This window comes from Cebidichthys violaceus, unplaced genomic scaffold (genome assembly GCF_023349555.1).
Source record: "Cebidichthys violaceus isolate CVI_PGR_0920_01 unplaced genomic scaffold, fCebVio1.0.p SCAF_22, whole genome shotgun sequence".
In the NCBI taxonomy this organism is placed as follows: domain Eukaryota; kingdom Metazoa; phylum Chordata; class Actinopteri; order Perciformes; family Stichaeidae; genus Cebidichthys; species Cebidichthys violaceus.
This window is the reverse complement of record NW_027176395.1, coordinates 7,508,297-7,528,492: the sequence shown is the minus strand read 5'-3', so window position 1 is coordinate 7,528,492 and position 20,196 is coordinate 7,508,297. Positions and strand designations below refer to the sequence as shown.

Sequence of the window (20,196 nt, the reverse complement as noted above, 5' to 3'; positions counted from 1 at the left end):
TGAGGTCAGTGACTCTATAAACCTGGTAAATGGTGCGGAGAGAGACTACGGGGAGAGTAGTATTAGAACAGGACACCCAACTGACAGGGAGGACCTTAGTGTCAAAAAACAAGGGCAAACCCGTCTGGAGAATAATGCCTCCATGGCATCAAAGACTCGGTTGCCCATTTCATCTCCGACAAGAAAGAGGAACACCGAGATAACTCAAAGTGGCACCAACGATAAAAAAACGACGTCTGATCAGACAGATTCAGACAGATCCAGCACAGTCCAGAAGCAGAGTCCAGAGCAGCAAGAAGTAACTCCTGGCAGTGAGACGCCTCCCCCGCTCCCTGAAAGTCCCAAGAAAGGTAAGACAATACGATCACCGCAGGTTGTGTGTTGTACAGGAAATCAGTCAGTTCCAGTAATGTTTACAGTCATTAAATCAAAAATACCTGGGCTCCTCTGTTGACAATGAATAAAAGATCAACTTTGTAGACACAGTTCACTTTGAGGTTTAGAAATTGTTCATGTTTTTTAAGGAATTGTTCCACATTTTGGAAAATTTGCTGACACACTAGATGATAAGATTGATTTTACTCTCATAGGACATATGAAGCTACAGTCAGCAGCTGGTTAGCTTAGCACAAAGACTGGAAACATGGAAACAGCTAGCCTGGCTCTGTCCAAACATAACAAGACTGCCTACTGGCACCTCTAAAGCTTACTGATTAACACGCTATGTCTTGTGTGTTATGTATTTTGTACAAAAACTGTGCCCTCCAAAGAAATAGCCCCACACATAACCCGTCGTAAGACAACAACAACAACAACAACAACATATTTTTACACTTAAACAAGCAAGATATAATGTGTTAATTGGTGAGCTTTAGAGGGGCTGGTTGGCACATTTTATTACCTTTGGACAGAGCCAGACCCCCCCTCCTCCTCTCCTCTTAAGCTAAGCTAACTGGCATCTCCTGGCTCCAGCTTCATATTTACCACACAAGAAAGCAAATAATGTCAAACTTTCCTTTTAGGATGAGGATATTTGTTATTGTTGTATTAAAACTGTGTTTTTAACAGGAAGCATGCTGGCAACCAAACCATCCAAACACCTCTCTAAAAGAAGCATTAGTCATGAAGAGAGTGACACCCCCACCTTGTGTGTCTCTCCACCTCCCACCAAGCAAGGGAAAAATGTCTCATCGAGGCTGTCCAAACAGAGCGACAACATTAAGCACCACAAAAGTCCAATAAAGAATGCCGCTGACCCCTCATCATCTGTTAGCAAGCTTCCTACAAGGGGTCAGAGAAGCTCCGACAAAGAAAAATCCAGAAAACATTCACCGACAGAGAATTCTGCAAGCACATCCACATCTAAACGGGAGGACTCAAATCAGGACACTAACACAAAGACAGCTGTCACAGCATCTAAGAGTGTCACGGCAGCTCAAGCGAAGGACAATGCCAGTGGTGACATACTTAAAGTCAAGTCTCTGTCTACAAAGGAACAAGAGCGAGTAATACAACTCACAGACAGTCAGTCCGGTGCCAGTGGAAACAAGCTAAAAGGAAAAGAGACAAAAGAATTACAGGAGACCATAAACAGTCCTGCAACTAAGGAGATTTCAAAAGTCCATCAAACAAAAAACAACAATGCCATTATTTTAGAAAACGCTCAAGTAAAGGTTTCACCAGTTACAGGCCCAGGGGCTGAGGTATTGCCTAGCAGTGAGGTTGCCAAGGCAAGTCCATCTCAGTCGCCGGTTACTGATGTAAATGATGGTAAGATTGATTGCCAGCTTGAGACCAAACAACCAACAAAAGTTGAGTCTCAGATTCAAAGTGACAATACCACACAGGAACAAGAAACATTGATTTCACCAAAGATTTGTCCAGAAGAAGTAAAAGAGAAAGACATTTTAGAGAAAACAAAGCTAAAAGGTAACAGAAAAACAGATTTAATCCAGGAGAGAGGCCTTCCAGAGCTCAATCTCATCTCCGCTCATGAGGATGTAACTGATATGTCACCCAAACCTGTTGTGGTTGAAAGCACTCACTGTGACATAATGACCCCCTCTGATCAGGAAGGTGTTTTGCCCGGTAGTGTTTCCCTTAAAGAAACAAAAAAGGTCATTTCTGAGGAATACAATAGCAGAAATATTCTTCCTGCTAAATTGGCATCAAAAGGTCAAGATGCTGAGCCAACAGATGGTATTTTAGCCACTTCCATTGCTGTTTCAGTTGACACTAACTTTGCCAATATAGAGCAGCAAAAAGAGTTATTGAAGGATCAAACAACAAATGTAATTCTTAAAAATGATAGATTGACCACATTAAGCAGAGAATTGGTAAAAGATTTTGAGGTAGAGAAGAAAAGTAAAGAGGAAGTTGGCAGGAAGCCATCAGAGGTTTTGGACATTCAAACACAGACTGTGACTGTTTGTGAATTGCCCAAGAATGTTGAAAATCAGCTAGACAAAGAGCCTCTTTTATTGGCAGGAGAATTTGAAAGACAGAAGAAAGACTTGAAATCAAATGAAAAGCTGAACGACACAGCGATGGAAAGCACTGACTCACAGGACAATTGCAAAAAGGAGCTGAAGGGTATAACTATCGAGGACGAAGCAAAGAAAGAAATTACAAAAACACAGAAGCCGACAGATCTATCTTCAGAGGAGAAATGTTTACAACCTGACCCAAAGGACGGACCACAGACGGTAGTTACGGATTTACCAAATGAGACTTCAAATGAGACTGCTGACTCTGAAGTTAGGAGCCACAAAGAACAGAAAACCTTGATTGCAAGAGACCAAGATGAGAACATAAAAAAGAGAAAAGCAGAGGAAAATGCTCATAGATCAGCAGAATCCAAATGTCCAAATGCTGACATAAAACAGAAACCTGTCACAGAAAAAGCTCCAGAGAAGGCAATAGAAAGCCACGTTTTACAGATGGATACACCTCAAGATCTAAAAGCAGCAAGCAGTGAAACCCAGAGTGCTGAATGTGCTAAGGACGAGACTGAAACAAAGGATTTATCAGTAAAGAGTTTGGTGAATGAGACTGCAATTACTAGTGCTAACAGTAAAGTTAACATTGAACAAGACCAGATGTCCATACTTGTCAGAGATCAACATGAGGACATAAACAAACAAGTTATAAGCAAATCAACAGAATCCATACGACCAAATACTGACCTAAAACAGAAACCGGAAAGAACAGAAGCTCCAGAGAAGATATCAGAAAGTCAAATTCAACAACTAAAGGTTGTGAGCACCAAAACTCAGAATGCAGAGGGAGCTAAAGAGAAAACTGAAACAAAGGATTCATCAGTTAAAAGTTTGGTGAATGAGACAGCAATGAGAACAGAAGCTCCAAAGAAGATCTCAGAAAGTCACCTTCAAGAACTAAACGTTATAAGCGCCAAAATTCAGAGTGCTGATGGAACAAAAGAGAAGACTGAAACAAAGGATTCATCAGTTAAAAGTTTGGTGAATGAGACAGCAATGAGAACAGAAGCTCCAAAGAAGATCTCAGAAAGTCACCTTCAAGAACTAAACGTTATAAGCGCCAAAATTCAGAGTGCTGATGGAACAAAAGAGAAGACTGAAACAAAGGATTCATCAGTAAAGAGTTTGGTGAGTGAGACAGCAATGAGAACAGAAGCTCCAAAGAAGATCTCAGAAAGTCAAATTCAAGAACTAAATGTTATAAGTACCAAAACTCAGAGTGGTGATGGAGCTAAAGAGAAGACTGAAACAAAGGATTCATCAGTTAAGAGTTTGGTGAATGAGACAGCAATTAGAACAGAAGCTCCAAAGAAGATCTCAGAAAGTCAAATTCAAGATCTACAAGTTACAAGCACCAAAGTTCAGAGTAGTGAGGGAGCTAAAGAGAAAACTGAAACAAAGGATTCATCAGTTAAGAGTTTGGTGAATGAGACAGCAATGAGAACAGAAGCTCCAAAGAAGATCTCAGAAAGCCAACTTCAAGAACTAAATGTTATAAGTACCACAATTCAGAGTGGTGAGGGAGCTAAAGAGAAGACTGAAACAAAGGATTCATCAGTTAAGAGTTTGGTGAATGAGACAGCAATGAGAACAGAAGCTCCAAAGAAGATCTCAGAAAGTCAAATTCAAGATCTACAAGTTATAAGCACCAAAATTCAGAGTGGTGATGGAGCTAAAGAGAAGACTAAAACAAAGGATTCATCAGTTAAGAGTTTGGTGAGTGAGACAGCAATGACAACAGAAGCTCCAAAGAAGATCTCAGAAAGCCAACTTCAAGAACTTAATGTTATAAGTACCAAAACTCAGAGTGGTGATGGAGCTAAAGAGAAGACTCAAACAAAGGATTCATCAGTTAAGAGTTTGGTGAGTGAGACAGCAATGACAACAGAAGCTCCAAAGAAAATCTCAGAAAGTCAAATTCAAGAACTACAAGTTATAAGCTCCAACATTCAGAGTGGTGAGGGAGCTAAAGAGAAGACTGAAACAAAGGATTCATCAGTTAAGAGTTTGGTGAATGAGACAGCAATGAGAACAGAAGCGCCAAAGAAGATCTCAGAAAGTCAAATTCAAGAACTACAAGTTATAAACACCAAAATTCAGAGTAGTGAGGGAGCTAAAGAGAAGACTGAAACAAAGGATTCATCAGTTAACAGTTTGGTGAGTGAGACAGCAATGAGAACAGAAGCTCCAAAGAAGATCTCAGAAAGCCAACTTCAAGAACTAAATGTTATAAGTACCAAAACTCAGAGTGGTGATGGAGCTAAAGAGAAGACTGAAACAAAGGATTCATCAGTTAAGAGTTTGGTGAATGAGACAGCATTGAGAACAGAAGCTCCAAAGATCTCAGAAAGTCAAATTCAAGAACTACAAGTTAAATGCACCACAATTCAGAGTGGTGAGGGAGCTAAAGAGAAGACTGAAACAAAGGATTCATCAGTTAAGAGTTTGGTGAATGAGACAGCAATGAGAACAGAAGCTCCAAAGAAGATCTCAGAAAGTCAAATTCAAGATCTACAAGTTATAAGCACCAAAATTCAGAGTAGTGAGGGAGCTAAAGAGAAGACTGAAACAAAGGATTCATCAGTTAAGAGTTTGGTGAGTGAGACAGCAATGAGAACAGAAGCTCCAAAGAAGATCTCAGAAAGCCAACTTCAAGAACTAAATGTTATAAGTACCAAAACTCAGAGTGGTGATGGAGCTAAAGAGAAGACTGAAACAAAGGATTCATCAGTTAAGAGTTTGGTGAATGAGACAGCAATGAGAACAGAAGCTCCAAAGAAGATCTCAGAAAGTCAAATTCAAGATCTACAAGTTATAAGCACCAAAATTCAGAGTAGTGAGGGAGCTAAAGAGAAAACTGAAACAAAGGATTCATCAGTTAAGAGTTTGGTGAGTGAGACAGCAATGAGAACAGAAGCTCCAAAGAAGATCTCAGAAAGCCAACTTCAAGAACTAAATGTTATAAGTACCAAAACTCAGAGTGGTGATGGAGCTAAAGAGAAAACTGAAACAAAGGATTCATCAGTTAAGAGTTTGGTGAATGAGACAGCATTGAGAACAGAAGCTCCAAAGAAGATCTCAGAAAGTCAAATTCAAGAACTACAAGTTATATGCACCACAATTCAGAGTGGTGAGGGAGCTAAAGAGAAGACTGAAACAAAGGATTCATCAGTTAAGAGTTTGGTGAATGAGACAGCAATGAGAACAGAAGTTCCAAAGAAGATCTCAGAAAGTCAAATTCAAGATCTACAAGTTATAAGCACCAACATTCAGAGTAGTGAGGGAGCTAAAGAGAAGACTAAAACAAAGGATTCATCAGTTAAGAGTTTGGTGAGTGAGACAGCAATGAGAACAGAAGCTCCAAAGAAGATCTCAGAAAGCCAACTTCAAGAACTAAATGTTATAAGTACCAAAACTCAGAGTGGTGATGGAGCTAAAGAGAAGACTGAAACAAAGGATTCATCAGTTAAGAGTTTGGTGAATGAGACAGCAATGAGAACAGAAGCTCCAAAGAAGATCTCAGAAAGTCAAATTCAAGAACTACAAGTTATAAACACCAAAATTCAGAGTGGTGAGGGAGCTAAAGAGAAGACTGAAACAAAGGATTCATCAGTTAACAGTTTGGTAAATGAGACAGCAATGACAACAGAAGCTCCAAAGAAGATCCCAGAAAGCCAACTTCAAGAACTAAATGTTATAAGCACCAAAACTCAGAGTGGTGATGGAGCTAAAGAGAAGATTGAAACAAAGGATTCATCAGTTAACAGTTTGGTGAATGAGACAGCAATGAGAACAGAAGTTCCAAAGAAGATCTCAGAAAGTCAAATTCAAGATCTACAAGTTATAAGCACCACAATTCAGAGTGGTGATGGAGCTAAAGAGAAGACTGAAACAAAGGATTCACCAATAAAGGCTTTGGTGAGTGAGAGAGCAATGAGAACAGATGCTGCAAAGAAGATCTCAGAAAGCCAACTTCAAGAACTAAATGTTATAAGCACCAAAATTCAGTGCGATGATGGAGCTAAAGAGAAGAATGAAACAAAGGATTCACCAATAAAGGGTTTGGTGAGTGAGACTGCGATTATGAATTCTAACAGTGATGTTTGCATGCAGCAAGACCTGATGTGCATAATTGTTAGAGACCAAGATGAGAACATTAACAAATTAACAGAAACCAAATATCCAAATTCTAACCTGGAACAGGCACCAGAGACAGTAAGAACTAAAGTTCAAAAGAAGGCAAAGGTGAGAAAAACGGATACAATTCAAGAACGCCGCTCTATAAGCACTGAGGCTCTGAGTGCTGAGGATAAGAAAAAGACTGAAACAAAGGATTCATCAGAAAAGAGTTTGGTGAATGAGACAGCAACTGCAAACGCTCACTATGAAGTTGGCACCAAAACTCAGAGTGCAGAAGGAGCTAAAGAGAAGACTGAAACAAAAGATTCATCAGTTAAGAGTTTGGTGAATGAGACAGCAATGAGAACAGAAGCTCCCAGGAAGAAATCAGAAAGTAAAATTCAAGAACTACAAGTTATAAGCACCAAAACTCAGAGTGGTGAGGGAGGTAAAGAGAAGACTCAAACAAAGGATTCACCAATAAAGAGTCTGGTGAATGAGATTGTATTTGAGAATGTTAACTCTGAAGTTAGCACCCAAAAGGACCTGAAGCTCTCAATCAGAGATAAATATGTGAAAACAGAGGAAAACATTGATCAATCCACAGATCTCAAAGCTTTAAATGCTAACCCTGTTGTTTTCACTACTGACAAGGCAGTCAGTAAGGCTTATAAGAAACAGAAGAAAAGAAAAGAAATTAAAGAGGGCATAGAAGTTAAAAAAATATTGACAAAGCAGGAGGATCAGCAGATAACGGAATCAACAAAGATAGATGCCATGCAAGACTCAGAATGCATTTTTCTTAAAGATGCATCAATCAACAAAGGTGTTGGAGAACAAAAAAAGCCCACTGTTGTTCCAGATAAAGTACTTAACAGCACTGATGCTCAGAAGCATACTGATGACACCAAAGAAAAAAACAAAACACATAGCGGTTTGAAACAGGAACTTGTGTCTTTAAGAGAAGAGAAAACCATAAACCTCAGTGAATCACAAAAGCCTGCAAAGCCAACACTCCATGGCAATTTGTCTCTTTCTGTGACAGCTGAACCACCTGCAACATCTAAAAATCTTCAGCTGAAAAAGGAATCTCCATCGAGCTGGTTAGATGTGCAGCATGAAAAACAGAAGAAGGAACGTAAAAGAAAAAAACTAAATGCCTCAGCCAGTGAGGATAAATCTCTTGAGCCTGATAACTTTGATGATTTTATCAGGACCATTAAGGAGAGCAGCATTCACTTCTCACTACCCCCAAAGAGACATATTCGTAAAAAGTCCCCGTCTCCACCTTTTTCCATGCCGGCCATAAAGGAGGACCATTTTGAGAGAACATTTGATCCAGAAGAATTCCAGTTTGGCTTAAGAAATACTAGCAAAATGTTTAGGGATCCTTCCCCAGCTATGGTGATTAAACAAAAAGCAGCTAATAGGAAGGGACGGACCCTGGAAAAACATGCACAAGATAATGCTATGGACACACCTAGAGACCAAATGAAATCACTTGGTGAGGTGGAAGGCAAAAATGGAGTCAATGAGGAGACAAATACTGAAGCTGGAAAAGAAGAGGGAGAAAACAATAGAGAAGAGCCTGGGAAGCTGACGTCACGACTTGGAAGGATGTCCATCCTCTCCGGCTTACTGAGTTCCCCTCGGTCCTCCAGGAAGACCAGAGAGGAAGCTGCCTCCACCTCAGAAAGCACACTTTCTAACCAGCAACAGGGCTTGCTCTCGCTTAGAAAGCAGGGAGTTGTTGATTCACCTCCGCCTGCAGTTGAAGCAGATAAGAAGGGTCTGAAGGGTATAGATCAAGGCCCACTTGTGGGTGGTGGTATAGGTACAGTTAGTGAGTCAGCACTCAACCTCTCCTCTCCTCCTTCTCTTCCTCCTCCTCTGCCACTCCCGGAGATAAAGCTGCCTGATCATTTAGAGAAATACCTCAAGAAGAACAAATCTGTTTCTGAGACCTCCCAAGGCTCTACACAGATGACTAAAACTGAATTGAACCCCGAGGGTACTGTGATGGACCCGGCCTCGGTATTAGGAGTACCTACTGTGAGTGTTGGCCTGAAGGGCCCTGCAGGACTGCCTCCAGCAAGAAACAACAGCCAGCAGACTTCTCCAAATGGACTTACTACTTCTAAGCCTAAGGTAGGAGTTTCAGTATTTTAAATGAGTTCCAATAAGTGTGGTTTCTGTTCCACTTTTTTAGTTATTACTAAAAGTCAGAGCAATCAACAGCCCTAAGCCTGAATGGGGTTTGAGCTTTTACGCAGAGCGTTGATATTTCCTAGTTTATTTCCATAGTGACATGTCTCACTTTCATACCCTGTTCTTTTGTTTTGTGGTGGTGTTGCAACAAAGTCGTGAATCATTTGCAAGTGAGTACAGGATAAGGCAATGTGTCCTCTGTGTGGAATTTTGCACAGGGAATCATTGCCAAGATCATCTTAGGCTCAACTATCACGTGACAATTACATATTTGCATTGAAACGCAAATAAGGCAGAACTATGCAAAAACACGTGTTTGTGTTTGGGTGTGTGTGCATATCATACCTGCTGCACAACAAGTGTTCATATCTCTCCCTTTAGATCCTTGTATTCTTCCAACCAAAATGTACACTAAATTTTCCCTCAGTAATTCTCAAACAGGGGTACTTGTACATTGTGATACTTCTGCAGTTGCTAGGGGTTACCGTGGATGTATAAAGAGAACTGGATAAAGCGTTGGAGGCAGCTTCATATGAAAAGTTGCTTAGTCGCTCAAGAAGCAAAAAAAGTTTGACTTGCATGCATAGAAATACCTGGATCTTCCGCATTATGGGGCTCTATGGGCACGTCTCAGCGCACGGTTCAGCTGTAAAAAATATGTTAGATAGCTAAACGTATAGTTTAAAATGGATAGCTAAAAGGAATGAGTAAATTATTAAAACTGTTTGCTAAAACTAAAAGATAACGGTTGAAATCAAAGTAATGGATACATATTTGAAACAGCTAAAAGTAATGGGTAAAAGGTTGAATTAATTAGCTAAAAGAAGATCACATTTGAAACATGAAGGATGGTAATAAATGTTTCCTACTTCTAGAAATGATTTGGCTCTGAAGAGGTTTAACCAATAAAGTTAGCTCTGCTGTTTGGAGGACTAAAGTCTTTTTTTAAAGCACAGGTTCAAGTTCATAATCAAAATATCACACTTTCTTTCAGATACCTGCAGTAAGAGGGTTCCACAAAAGGCCTGGAAAGGTATGATTAAATGCCATTTTCTTGCATTTTGTTTAATGCGTTGTGTCACTAACACATTGTTTGCTGCTGCATATGTTAATGACATGTCTATTTTCCCCATCCAGATTGTCATTCACGAGCATGCCCAGTTTGGAGGGCGGCCATTTGAACTCCATTGTGATTTAGATGATGCCACCACAATGAAGCTGTCCCCTGTCATCTCAGTCACAGTGATCAGAGGATGGTGAGGGTATTTGGAAGCATTCATTAAACCTGCAAGTGATACAATTGCATCATAATTGTAATTCACTAAAAACCTGCTGAGTCAGCATAAATGACTATCCAGGTCACATGTCTGCACTGGCCATGTTTCAGAAGCATCCTACCAAATTCTTTCCACTCGTTTCCTGTGGTTCTCTTTGTCCTTATCCATCCACGAAGCTGTGTAATGTCTCCTTTAGCTATCCATAAACTAAGTCAACTTCACATTTTTAATGATGTAATGATTCTCTTTTTGTCTAGCTGGCTCCTCTATGAAAAACCAGGCTTCCAGGGCCGTATCATCGCCCTTGAGGAAGGTCCTACAGAGCACATAGTGAATATGTGGGCAGAGGAGGGAACTCCAACGACACTGGACCAGATGGGTCAGCCTATACCAACAGCACCTATGGTCATAGGCTCTCTTCGATTGGCCGTTAGAGTAAGGGAATGGGTTCATACATATCAGTCTGTCATACTTCATCCATATTGTATGTTATTTCCCACCTCATATAATATAACTGTCTAGTACCAAAAGCTGCTCAGATTTGTACTCTCAATTATTCTTTGATCAGACAATATCTGATGTAATCATCATTGTGTGTATTTTATGTAGGTGGAGTTATTATGTCTAGATTTAACTTTATAAAAGTCTTCATTTATTAAGTATAAAATTGTTTTACTTATTCTGCACAGTAACAAATTACAACAAATCGTAGCTTACGAAGTCACTGCAGTAATGTATCTCCACAAACATTTCAAATGCTCAGTTACCCAGCCTCAACTGTCGACATTCATTTTCAAGGTTAAACAGTTTCATTTCTATGGTGTACTTGGTAGGACTATAGCGTCCCCCGGATCGACCTGTTTACAGAGGTAAATGGATTGGGGAGGACGTCATCGTACTGTGGCGAGGCCGTAGAGATCGGCTCCTACGGGATGCCACAGACCACCGGCTCCATCAAGGTTCATTCTGGAGTGTAAGTTCAGCTGACAGCCAACGGCTCTTTTGTGTCACTCATTAGGAGGAAGAGGGACTGTATGTCAATATCTCTGGTTCCATTATAGAAGCATCTTTTCAGTTCACTAAGAGGTAGTTTTGAAGCTCACAACGATGCAAGCTCTCTGGAGACGTTTGGGAAAGAGTTTGAGTGCAGCATCGCTTGCTGCGGGCCAAAGCTTGTGATTGACATTGTTTTAACTGCTGCTGATTATTGATGGTTAGCCCATTTTTCAACTGTTGTAAAGATAAGGTTATGTATTTAGTCCCTTTAGTCATTGTGTTATTGCTTATTCAAAGTACTGTGAATAAATAATCAATAGATGGACATTACTCTACCTCCCCTTCCTTTCCTCACCCTCTCGCCCATGCTGTCTCTGTGTGTCTTTAGCTGGCTGGTGTACACCGATCCGGGCTTTGGGGGTTTTGTTGGAGTGCTGGAGGTGGGGGAGTATCCCTGCCCAGAGAACTGGGGGTTCCCTGAGCCCTTCATCGGTTCTATCAGACCTCTCCGATTGGTACAGAACATGAAATATATGATATATGTTTGCATTATACTGTCATTTTCTCAGTTGTCTTGGTCTGACAAATGTGTGTCTCTTCAATACAGGGACCAATAAGGGTTGAGCGTCCTCACGAATTCAAGGTGTGTTGCATTACATTTGTTGCATCTATCAATAGCTGTTTATAGAAATCACACAAAAAGTCATCCCCTTACTATCCCTTAGAGAATCACAAACTCTATGTAGGACACATCTACGGCCTATGTTTACAACTACCGCTCATCTTGAACTCCTTTTTCCCCTTCTTTTACCCAGGCCCTAGTGTTTGAGAAGCCCAACTTTGATGGAGAGTGCACAGAGGTCGACAGTGATGTGTACAACTTGCAAGAAGTAGCAGAAGAGGAGCAAACAGGCAAACCAGACGAGAACAAGAGGACGGTGGGGTCTATAAAGATACTTGGTGGTCTGTAAGTATCTGTTTGAGATGCAGAGGGGTGATCAGCAGCAGCAGCAGCCAATGATGATTTGCCAATCAAAGGCAACCAACCATTAGAATATTTGGCCTTTTTAAAATCAAATGAGATGAAAGTAAAAGTGAATCCACCACTGTGTGTGCTAAACAAACAAACATCAGATCATAGGAGACGCTCAAACAAATTGTGACATTTTAGTGATAATTCTTTGTTTTGTCCTTGCAGCTGGGTGGGCTATCTAGAGGCAGACTTCGAAGGCCAGCAGTACATCCTGGAGGAGGGGGAGTATCCTCACTGCAGTGACTGGGGAGGGTCTGAGGATGGGCTGCTGTCACTTCGGCCTGTAATCCCAGTAAGTATCGCCTGCGATAATACTGACACATTGCAATTTTAATCTGCAGGATTTCTTGCTTGATTGTGTTTGCATCTTTGCTACCAAGCACTGATTGTTGTGGTGTTTCTGCACTCCACCTCTCAGAGCATTGGTCATTTAAACAGTTCCAGCTAGTGATACTTAAAGAACTGGCAACCTAAAAGACTTGTTTCCTGTGTGGAAGAGTTCTCTCCTGGACAGTGAGGACTTGAAATGTACGACTGCGTATTAGGGTCATCATAGGTATAGAAAAATAATAATTACAGAGCCAGGGGAGTGGGGTAGTATTCTAAGAAAAAATGGGATATTCTTTGAGATAAAAGTGTTTGCAGAAAAAAATAAAATTTACAAGACAAAGCTTGAATATTGTTTGAGTTTATGAAGTCAAAGATTTGCATGAAAGAAACTCTTAAGGTTAGAGAATAGCCGTTTGTTGTGTATTATGCCTGTGGATGACCTTATAAAATTATAGTTTGCAATTAGATTTAGCAATAAGGAAATACTCGTGATTTCAGCCCAGAGTCACCATATTATCATAAGCAGCCGGGCTTTGAAGAGGCCTTGTTGTGAATTCGGCCTATTCAGAAGAACAACATTTTGATTCAAGTTTTTTTTTTCTTGTAAATTTGTGAGTTTTTTTCTGGGAAATGTACCACTTTAATCTCGGAAATTCATTTTTTTCTCTAAAAAGTAATCCCCCTCCAGCTGATTTATTTGGAGCTACAAAGACCGCCGTTGTAGAAATGAAGTGGCTCTTCACTTTCTGATCATTTCACTGTATGATCTTCCCTAGGATTTCCAGTCCCCTCACGTGAAACTGTTCAGTGAGCGACACTTTGATGAACTGGGGCTGAATGTGGACCTGCTGGGTCCCGTCCCCAGCATGGAGGACTTTGTCCACAGCGGCAAAACTCAGTCTGTCAACGTCATGGGTGGAGTGTAAGTCAAAGAAGAAAAAAGACAACAACTCACAAAGTTAAAATTCATGAAGGAGGGAAACATTTTGCCCTATTAGTGTTTGGGCGTGTGCTTCTCACCTTCCATACATGACTCAGCGTTATGTCATCGTACACAGGCACACAGACCAAGAGGATACAATTATGAATGATCTTGTGTGATTGATCAATTTGGGTAATTGATATGTCATGTTTGACAAAGGGTGAAATAAATCTTCCATCTCTTGAGGGCAAGGATTTACACTGATGATATGAATAAGAACATGCATCTTTAGTTACTATTAAAGATCTTCTTTTCCAAGTTTCAGCAAAGAAAAGGAAGGCCTAGATCCAGGTACAGTTTGGAAATTCGAGTTTAAAGGCACAGTGAGTTGGACTGTTCAAATTTGGCCCCTTGTTAGGATGGCAGCCCTCTCCATTACACCCCTCTTCGCCAGCGGGGAAAGCCAACCCTAGATTCACTCTCATTTTAGAACGAGCTTTGTTCGCTTGGATTTTTTTTTGTCCACCAATTTCGTATTGCTTCTTCCTCTTGGATGCGTGCGTACGATCTGGCATCTGCTTGCTACGTTTATAGAGATGTTGATACCCAGAAAGGTCCCGAACATGGCAAAATAAGAAAATCCAAGCAGAGGGCAGGTTCTCTGCAGATACAGACACCACCACCAGTGTGACGAGAGATGATTGAGAAGGATTATTTTGTACGAGTCTGTACATTGTTTTTGAGGAAAATCCTACTCATTGTGCCTTTAAATACCTACTTGTTTGAAAACAAGTTTTTCGTTTTTGTTATAAACTAAAGTTTTTTAAAGTTTTTAAACAATGATTTTCTAAATCAGTTATTTATATTAAATAATATGTTTAAAACGTTATTTATTTAACAGATTTTTGTCAATCAGCCCGCTGAATGGATTTGTTTAACCCTTTATCGACATATTTATGTAACGGTCCACTGTTTGCTTTACATGTGCCTTGCCAGCTGAATGGTTTTACAACCTCTTAAAAGCATGGACCTCCTCTTTTTATAATGGCAGCATGCAGTTCAAGTCAGTGATTGACTCAGTGAGCCAGCCAGACTATGAAGAGACGACCTACCTTGTGTCCGCCTCTAATAAATGAGTTCCCTCATGGTGGTGTTTTGCATCTCAGGATGACGTCTTTGTGTCCCTGGCAGGTGGGTAGGTTTTGAGAAACCTGGATTCAGCGGAGAGCTCTACGTCCTGGAGAGAGGCCTGTATGCAGGCCCAGAGGACTGGGGAGCCCCGAACTTCAAGATCTCATCCATACAGCCGGTCTTCCATGTAAGCACTGATGTGTAGAATCGGTTATAAACAGGAAGTGGCCAATCAGGAGTTTTCTTTACATGGGAAATAGTGTGTGCCTTTGTGATGTTTTGAGTAAATGGCATTTGTAATGGAAAGTTAAAGCTTTTGAAATAAATTTTAGCAACAACTGAACAACCATTTTATTTGATTAAGATTATGTTAACCCTTCTGTTGTTTTATAGGATGCAATGATGGGAACAACCAAATTCAAGGTATCATTCCTCCATTTAAGACTTCATATAAAACAGATTAACCCATGTTTCCTCAACCGTCCTGGTTGTCTGTTCTGCCTGGGTAGCTAAATGATCTTTCCATGTGTGTTACAGATGCAGCTGTATTCTGAGCCAGACTTCCAGGGAAGGCTGGTGGCTCTGGAGGACAGCGCAGCAGCTCTGGATGAGGACTTCATACCCAAGTCCTGTAAGGTGCTGGCTGGCAGGTAGGCACAGCTGAACTGGCACCAAACACGACCTGGAATTGTCATTCATGTGTGTATGTACAGTATGTATATACATATGTATGTATCATGATACAGGGGTTGTGTGATGTATTATATATTATGTATTTACTTTTTTAGATCTGCATTTGCATTTACCACAGTCCCTGTAACATATAACATCATAGCACTGCTGTTTTTTTTTGCCTATAGTAAAAAAATAAATGTATTTACTTTTTTTTTTTAAACTGTTAACAAAAATTGAGTGTCAATACAGTGATAAAAACATGTTATCACAATACTCAAGTGTATTGATATTTTCCTACACCCTGAATAAAGCAGCGTTATAAGAAGTGATTCTAAAAATAATACAGGGTTTTTGGCAAAATTGAAGAACAATAAGACGACGATAATGTGTGTACTTGTGTGTCTCCGTGTGTCAGCTGGGTGTTATATACAGGAGCTCAGTTCACAGATGACATGTACGTGTTGGAGGAGGGAGACTACCCCAGCATGGAGGCCATGGGCTTCCTGTCTTTAGACGATCCCATTCGCTCCATACAGACGGCTGGACACGTGAGTATTGTCCACATGCTTGTATGAAAAGATATATTTGAGCCCTCACTCTGCACTGTGTGTGATGAAGGAGTCATTGAGATTAACAACAAATTAAAACTCTGTGGTCTTCTTGTTCAGGAGTTGTCTCTGCCCTCCATCGTCTTGTTCAGTAAGGCGGGCTGCAGAGGACGCAGAGTGCCGCTGACGGGTGGAGCTGTGAACCTGCTGCAGGCCGGCCTGGACACCCGTATCCGCTCCGTGGTGGTGGAGGGAGGATTGTATGTTGCTCTTAAAAGTCTCCACTGTTATCGTCCTGGTTTGTTTAAAGGCACACTCCATAATCTAAATGGAAACAAAATAATAACTGCATCATTAGCAATCCAAACACAGTCAAAACCTGCTCTTAATTCCAACATGATTGACAGGTCATAAAATACTCCAACACATCTAAATTCAAGTTATTAAAGTTTTATGTTTAAGTAGTTTTAAAACAGTATCGTATGCATCTACTCTATTTTAGCACTTTTTTTATATAACCTGTAACAACTTGTTATGGGTGGCAAGTTAAATACATGTTTAAATTAGCAACGTTTTTACCGAAGCTTTTGGGACTTTAACCACTGATGTGCTGAGAACATTTGAATGCTCCTGCAAAAGGTTTGACAGAGACACATGAAATTCCCTTAAACGGTGTTAGCTTAGCTTTTAGAGCTGGACACGTTCTCATTAAGAGCAAGAAACATGCCAACGATGTGAGGACAGGAACCGTAAATCCTGGAGCTCCGCTTGAAGTGTAAATATAGACTGTTGATTTGTGATTTTTTTTTGTCCTTCATTGTGAAGCTGAGCTAACACTCGTGGCTGTCCTGTCTCTAGGTGGGTGTTGTATGAAGGCAGTAACTACCGCGGTCGACAGCTGCTTCTCCAGCCAAGTGAAGTGGCTGATCTGTGGAAGTTCAGCGGCAGGCAGCAAATAGGATCCCTACGTCCATTATTCCAGGTATGGAAGGAGCGTTATGGAGCCCTTCAGAAATAGTTCTAGAACATCCGCATCAACTTACTGTCTGTTTTTATTCATTGTCAGTTCTCAAGTTAGATTATATGAATAATATACTGTACAATACATAGAATACTAAATACAACAATGTCACATCAATAAAACAAATCTAGGTTTAAAATACTTTGACCTGAACTCATGAATTAAATGTGGTTTTGCATGTTTCCCTCCAACAGAAGCAGACGTACTTCCGTCTGCGGAACCCAGAGACGGGATGCGTTATGTCCCTGACGGGAACTTTGGACGACATCACGCTGATGAGGGTTCAGGCTCTGGAGGAGACGGGAGGGATAGAGCAGGTCTGGATCTATCGCGACGGGCAGCTCACCTGCAAGGTACAACATTATACCAACGCAACACACAAGGGCCATAACACCAAACATCTAGTCCCCCACATCCTCTGTGGAAACTCAACAGATATGGCCATCTTATTACACAGCTGTTTCATCAAACAGTGTTCCATTTGCAAATACTTGTAGTATGACCTTAAAAGTCTAACGACTGTGTATTGGGGCCATTGTAGGTAATAAAATATCTATATATTTTTTACTTAAAATCTCAAGAGAATATACTTTTTTTTTTCTTGTAAATTTTGGTTTTTTACCCCCCTCCTTTGGCTCCATGAGGATTTTTTTTTGCACCTACAATGGCCCCAATACACCTTCGTAAATATTCACCTTATTATCTTCAGTGTTTTGCTCTCTGATAATCTTTTAGTTGCACTCACTACCCCTACAGTATCGGTGTCTATGGCACTATGTCATATTCCTAAATATGAATTCTTTGCACAAAAAGTGTGATTGTTTGGAAACAGCTGTGTCAGGAGTTTTAATGTTGGCTGTAGTGAAAACCTTCTACTCTCTTAAGCTAACTGTGTGCCCTAAAACAAGTATTCCCAACAGACTGAACTATTCATTCCTCCAATCATCTTTGTCAAAGAGCTTTTGTTCTTGCTCTCGTTTGTTGTCCGTTAGTTAGCAGGCTTTCTCAAACTTGTGAACAGGTTTCAATGCAGTTTGGTGGAATATTAAAGCAATGACGACAATAATGAGTGTTTATTTCTTAATGTGACCTCAATCATTTTGAAAGGATTTCTTTATATTGTACGTAGTTTTTTTGCTACTGGTAGAAAAAACAACTATCCAGGCAAGTCTGTACCACGACATTATCTGTTTATCGCTGTGTACTTTGATGCAAATTCAAAAAAAGATTTTTAAAAACTTTTTAATATGAAATAACACATTGTGGTATCAAAAGCGGAGGCATCAGAGCCATGTGTTATGTGATAGCGTTGTAATTTACAATTAGTTAGTTTTATGCATATACAAAAATGACATAACAAGAGAATGGCCACAACATATCGATAATATGTTTAATAACACGGGAATCAGCCAGTACCTTCCTCACCCTCCACGCCCTCTATGTCTCCAGCTGGTCGAGGACTGCTGCCTGGAGACCTCAGGCGGTATGGTGATGGAGGGCAGCAGGCTTCGAGTGAACGCGGAGCGAGGCAAAGGCAACCACCTGTGGAACATCACCCCAGATGGCCGCGTGCACTGCCACCTCAAACCTGACCTGGTCCTGGAGGTCAAAGGTCAGATGACTTTGTCTCAACTTCAAACACATTTTTTCGAGTTGCGTATTATGGAATAGATTAAATAGGTTCCACTCTGTCAGCATGTGATCAGTCTTAAACCAACAGCTCCATCTCCTGGTGTGATGAAGAGGTGCAATTTTGGAAAATATCTGGCTGGTTGCACAAGTGCCTTCACAAACTTCTGTTTTGTCTTGAGTCCAATAGTTGCTGCTTTTCAACATATGTACAAAATAATGTACAAAATAACTGGATTTCATCGTTTTGATTTCTCAATGACAAATGTAACCAGTTGGTGTGGACAGTCTTAAAATGTTTCATAGAGCAAAAGCCCTGACGTGTGTTTATTGTCCATGCTTCTTAGGTGGTCATCAGTATGACAAGAACCAGGTGATCCTCAACACCTGTGACCAGAGGAAACTGAACCAAAGCTGGACCTTGGATCTCCTGTGATCTGATGAGCCTCGACCCGCCAGACTTGCCCCCTCTCACTGAACCCTGTGATGCAGCTCCACTTTGGGACCCACACCACATGGAGCCAGTCGGGGGTTTTGCGCAATCACTGCACCTTTTTTGTAGAAGTTTGACTGTTTGCTCTTGTTGAGGAGGGTATCCTTTGACTGGATCAACAATATAACTATTCTCATAGTGGATGAATTAATAGTGTAAACAATATTGCTTAATTTTTAAGCAATAAAAAAAAAAAGTGCTTTACTTTGTATATACCAAAGACTCCATATTTTCAGTGCATGTAGTGAGAACTTGGCCCTGTTTCAATGCTGCATACCTCTCTTTACTGTATAGTACTTTTCTACTCCATGATTCCAATGCATGTTTTCAGAACATAATGTTGGCAAATATGAATGTATAGAGTATATTGACAGCTGCATTATTAAGTCCGATGTGCCTACACTCCTTCATGTTTTCTTTTAGGTATTACTGTGGATCAAAAATGATCTATTGTCAAATGTAACTATCTTTTTAGGACATGATAGCTTTTTACATTTTTACACAAACTGTACTTTACTGCATTAGGTTGTACATAAGCCTCGAGTGTATAGATTTGAGTTTGAATTTCATAACGGAACTGCAATAACAATGCTGCTCACTGCGGAGAAAACTGTTACACATGAAAATAATAATGCCATTTTCTGACTGTCTTTTTTTAGAAAATAAAAAAATGGTCTTTCTTTAGACTTTAACTACCTACTTTGTTAGAGTAGCTCATATTTCTCTGATCATCAGGTGAATTATTCCATCCTCCATGGGTTTGGGGTGGAATGGCTCTCAGCAGAGCAAGCTACTTGTGGCACTAACAATTTGGTAAGATCCACTAGTTGCTAGTGGATAGAACACCACACTCGTCCATGTCTCCCAAACTACCAGACTGCACATCTCATCACCAAACGAGGTGCACCTGATCCTGAAGTCTCTGCTCATCAAGCTACTTAGAACCAGCAGAGCCAACTTCACTAGACTAATCCAAACCTGGTCCATCGAGTTAGGACGAGCCCCCATACGTTACAACCCGACTCAAAGGCTGCAACATGAAGGGAGAGCAGACGAGTTAAAAGTAATAAATACACACATTTAAAAAACACAAACTAAACTAATCAAACATGGAGAATCAGCCCAGGAAGAGCTAAGATCCTGGTCCAGTCTTGACAGCTGGAACTCCCACCAGGGAGTTATATATATATATATATATTTGTTTGTTTATTTTTTTAATAATGAAATATTATTTTCTCATGTTCATATTAACATCATAATTTTATAACAGGCCTGAGCCTTTCAAGTCAGACACTTTACACATTGTACAAACATGT

General features: G+C 40.4%; 1 protein-coding gene across 1 annotated transcript; it reads left to right on the top strand.

The window, feature by feature from the left end:
• Positions 1–1,694: 1,694 nt before the first annotated feature.
• On the top strand, positions 1,695–19,576 carry LOC137877674 (very large A-kinase anchor protein-like). Its single transcript, XM_068717719.1, has 19 exons — positions 1,695–8,765; positions 9,820–9,858; positions 9,963–10,081; positions 10,360–10,537; positions 10,936–11,075; positions 11,487–11,613; positions 11,706–11,741; positions 11,914–12,065; positions 12,297–12,423; positions 13,238–13,383; positions 14,575–14,701; positions 14,908–14,937; positions 15,052–15,164; positions 15,605–15,737; positions 15,858–15,997; positions 16,596–16,719; positions 16,953–17,111; positions 18,208–18,370; positions 18,735–19,576. Exons 1-19 carry the CDS (start codon positions 2,010–2,012, stop codon positions 18,821–18,823), a joined length of 8,898 nt encoding a protein of 2,965 aa, XP_068573820.1. The 5' UTR covers positions 1,695–2,009; the 3' UTR covers positions 18,824–19,576.
• The last annotated feature ends 620 nt before the right edge of the window (positions 19,577–20,196 follow it).

What these genes read in the sequence shown, in the direction of transcription:
- LOC137877674 (XM_068717719.1), top strand. Translation starts at nt 2,010, where the DNA reads ATGTCACCCAAACCTGTTGTGGTTGAAAGCACTCACTGTGACATAATG. An exon ending in GTCAACGTCATGGGTGGAGT is followed by an intron (nt 13,384 to 14,574) that starts GTAAGTCAAAGA and finishes TGTCCCTGGCAG; the next exon opens with GTGGGTAGGTTTTGAGAAAC. An exon ending in ACGGGCAGCTCACCTGCAAG is followed by an intron (nt 17,112 to 18,207) that starts GTACAACATTAT and finishes CTATGTCTCCAG; the next exon opens with CTGGTCGAGGACTGCTGCCT.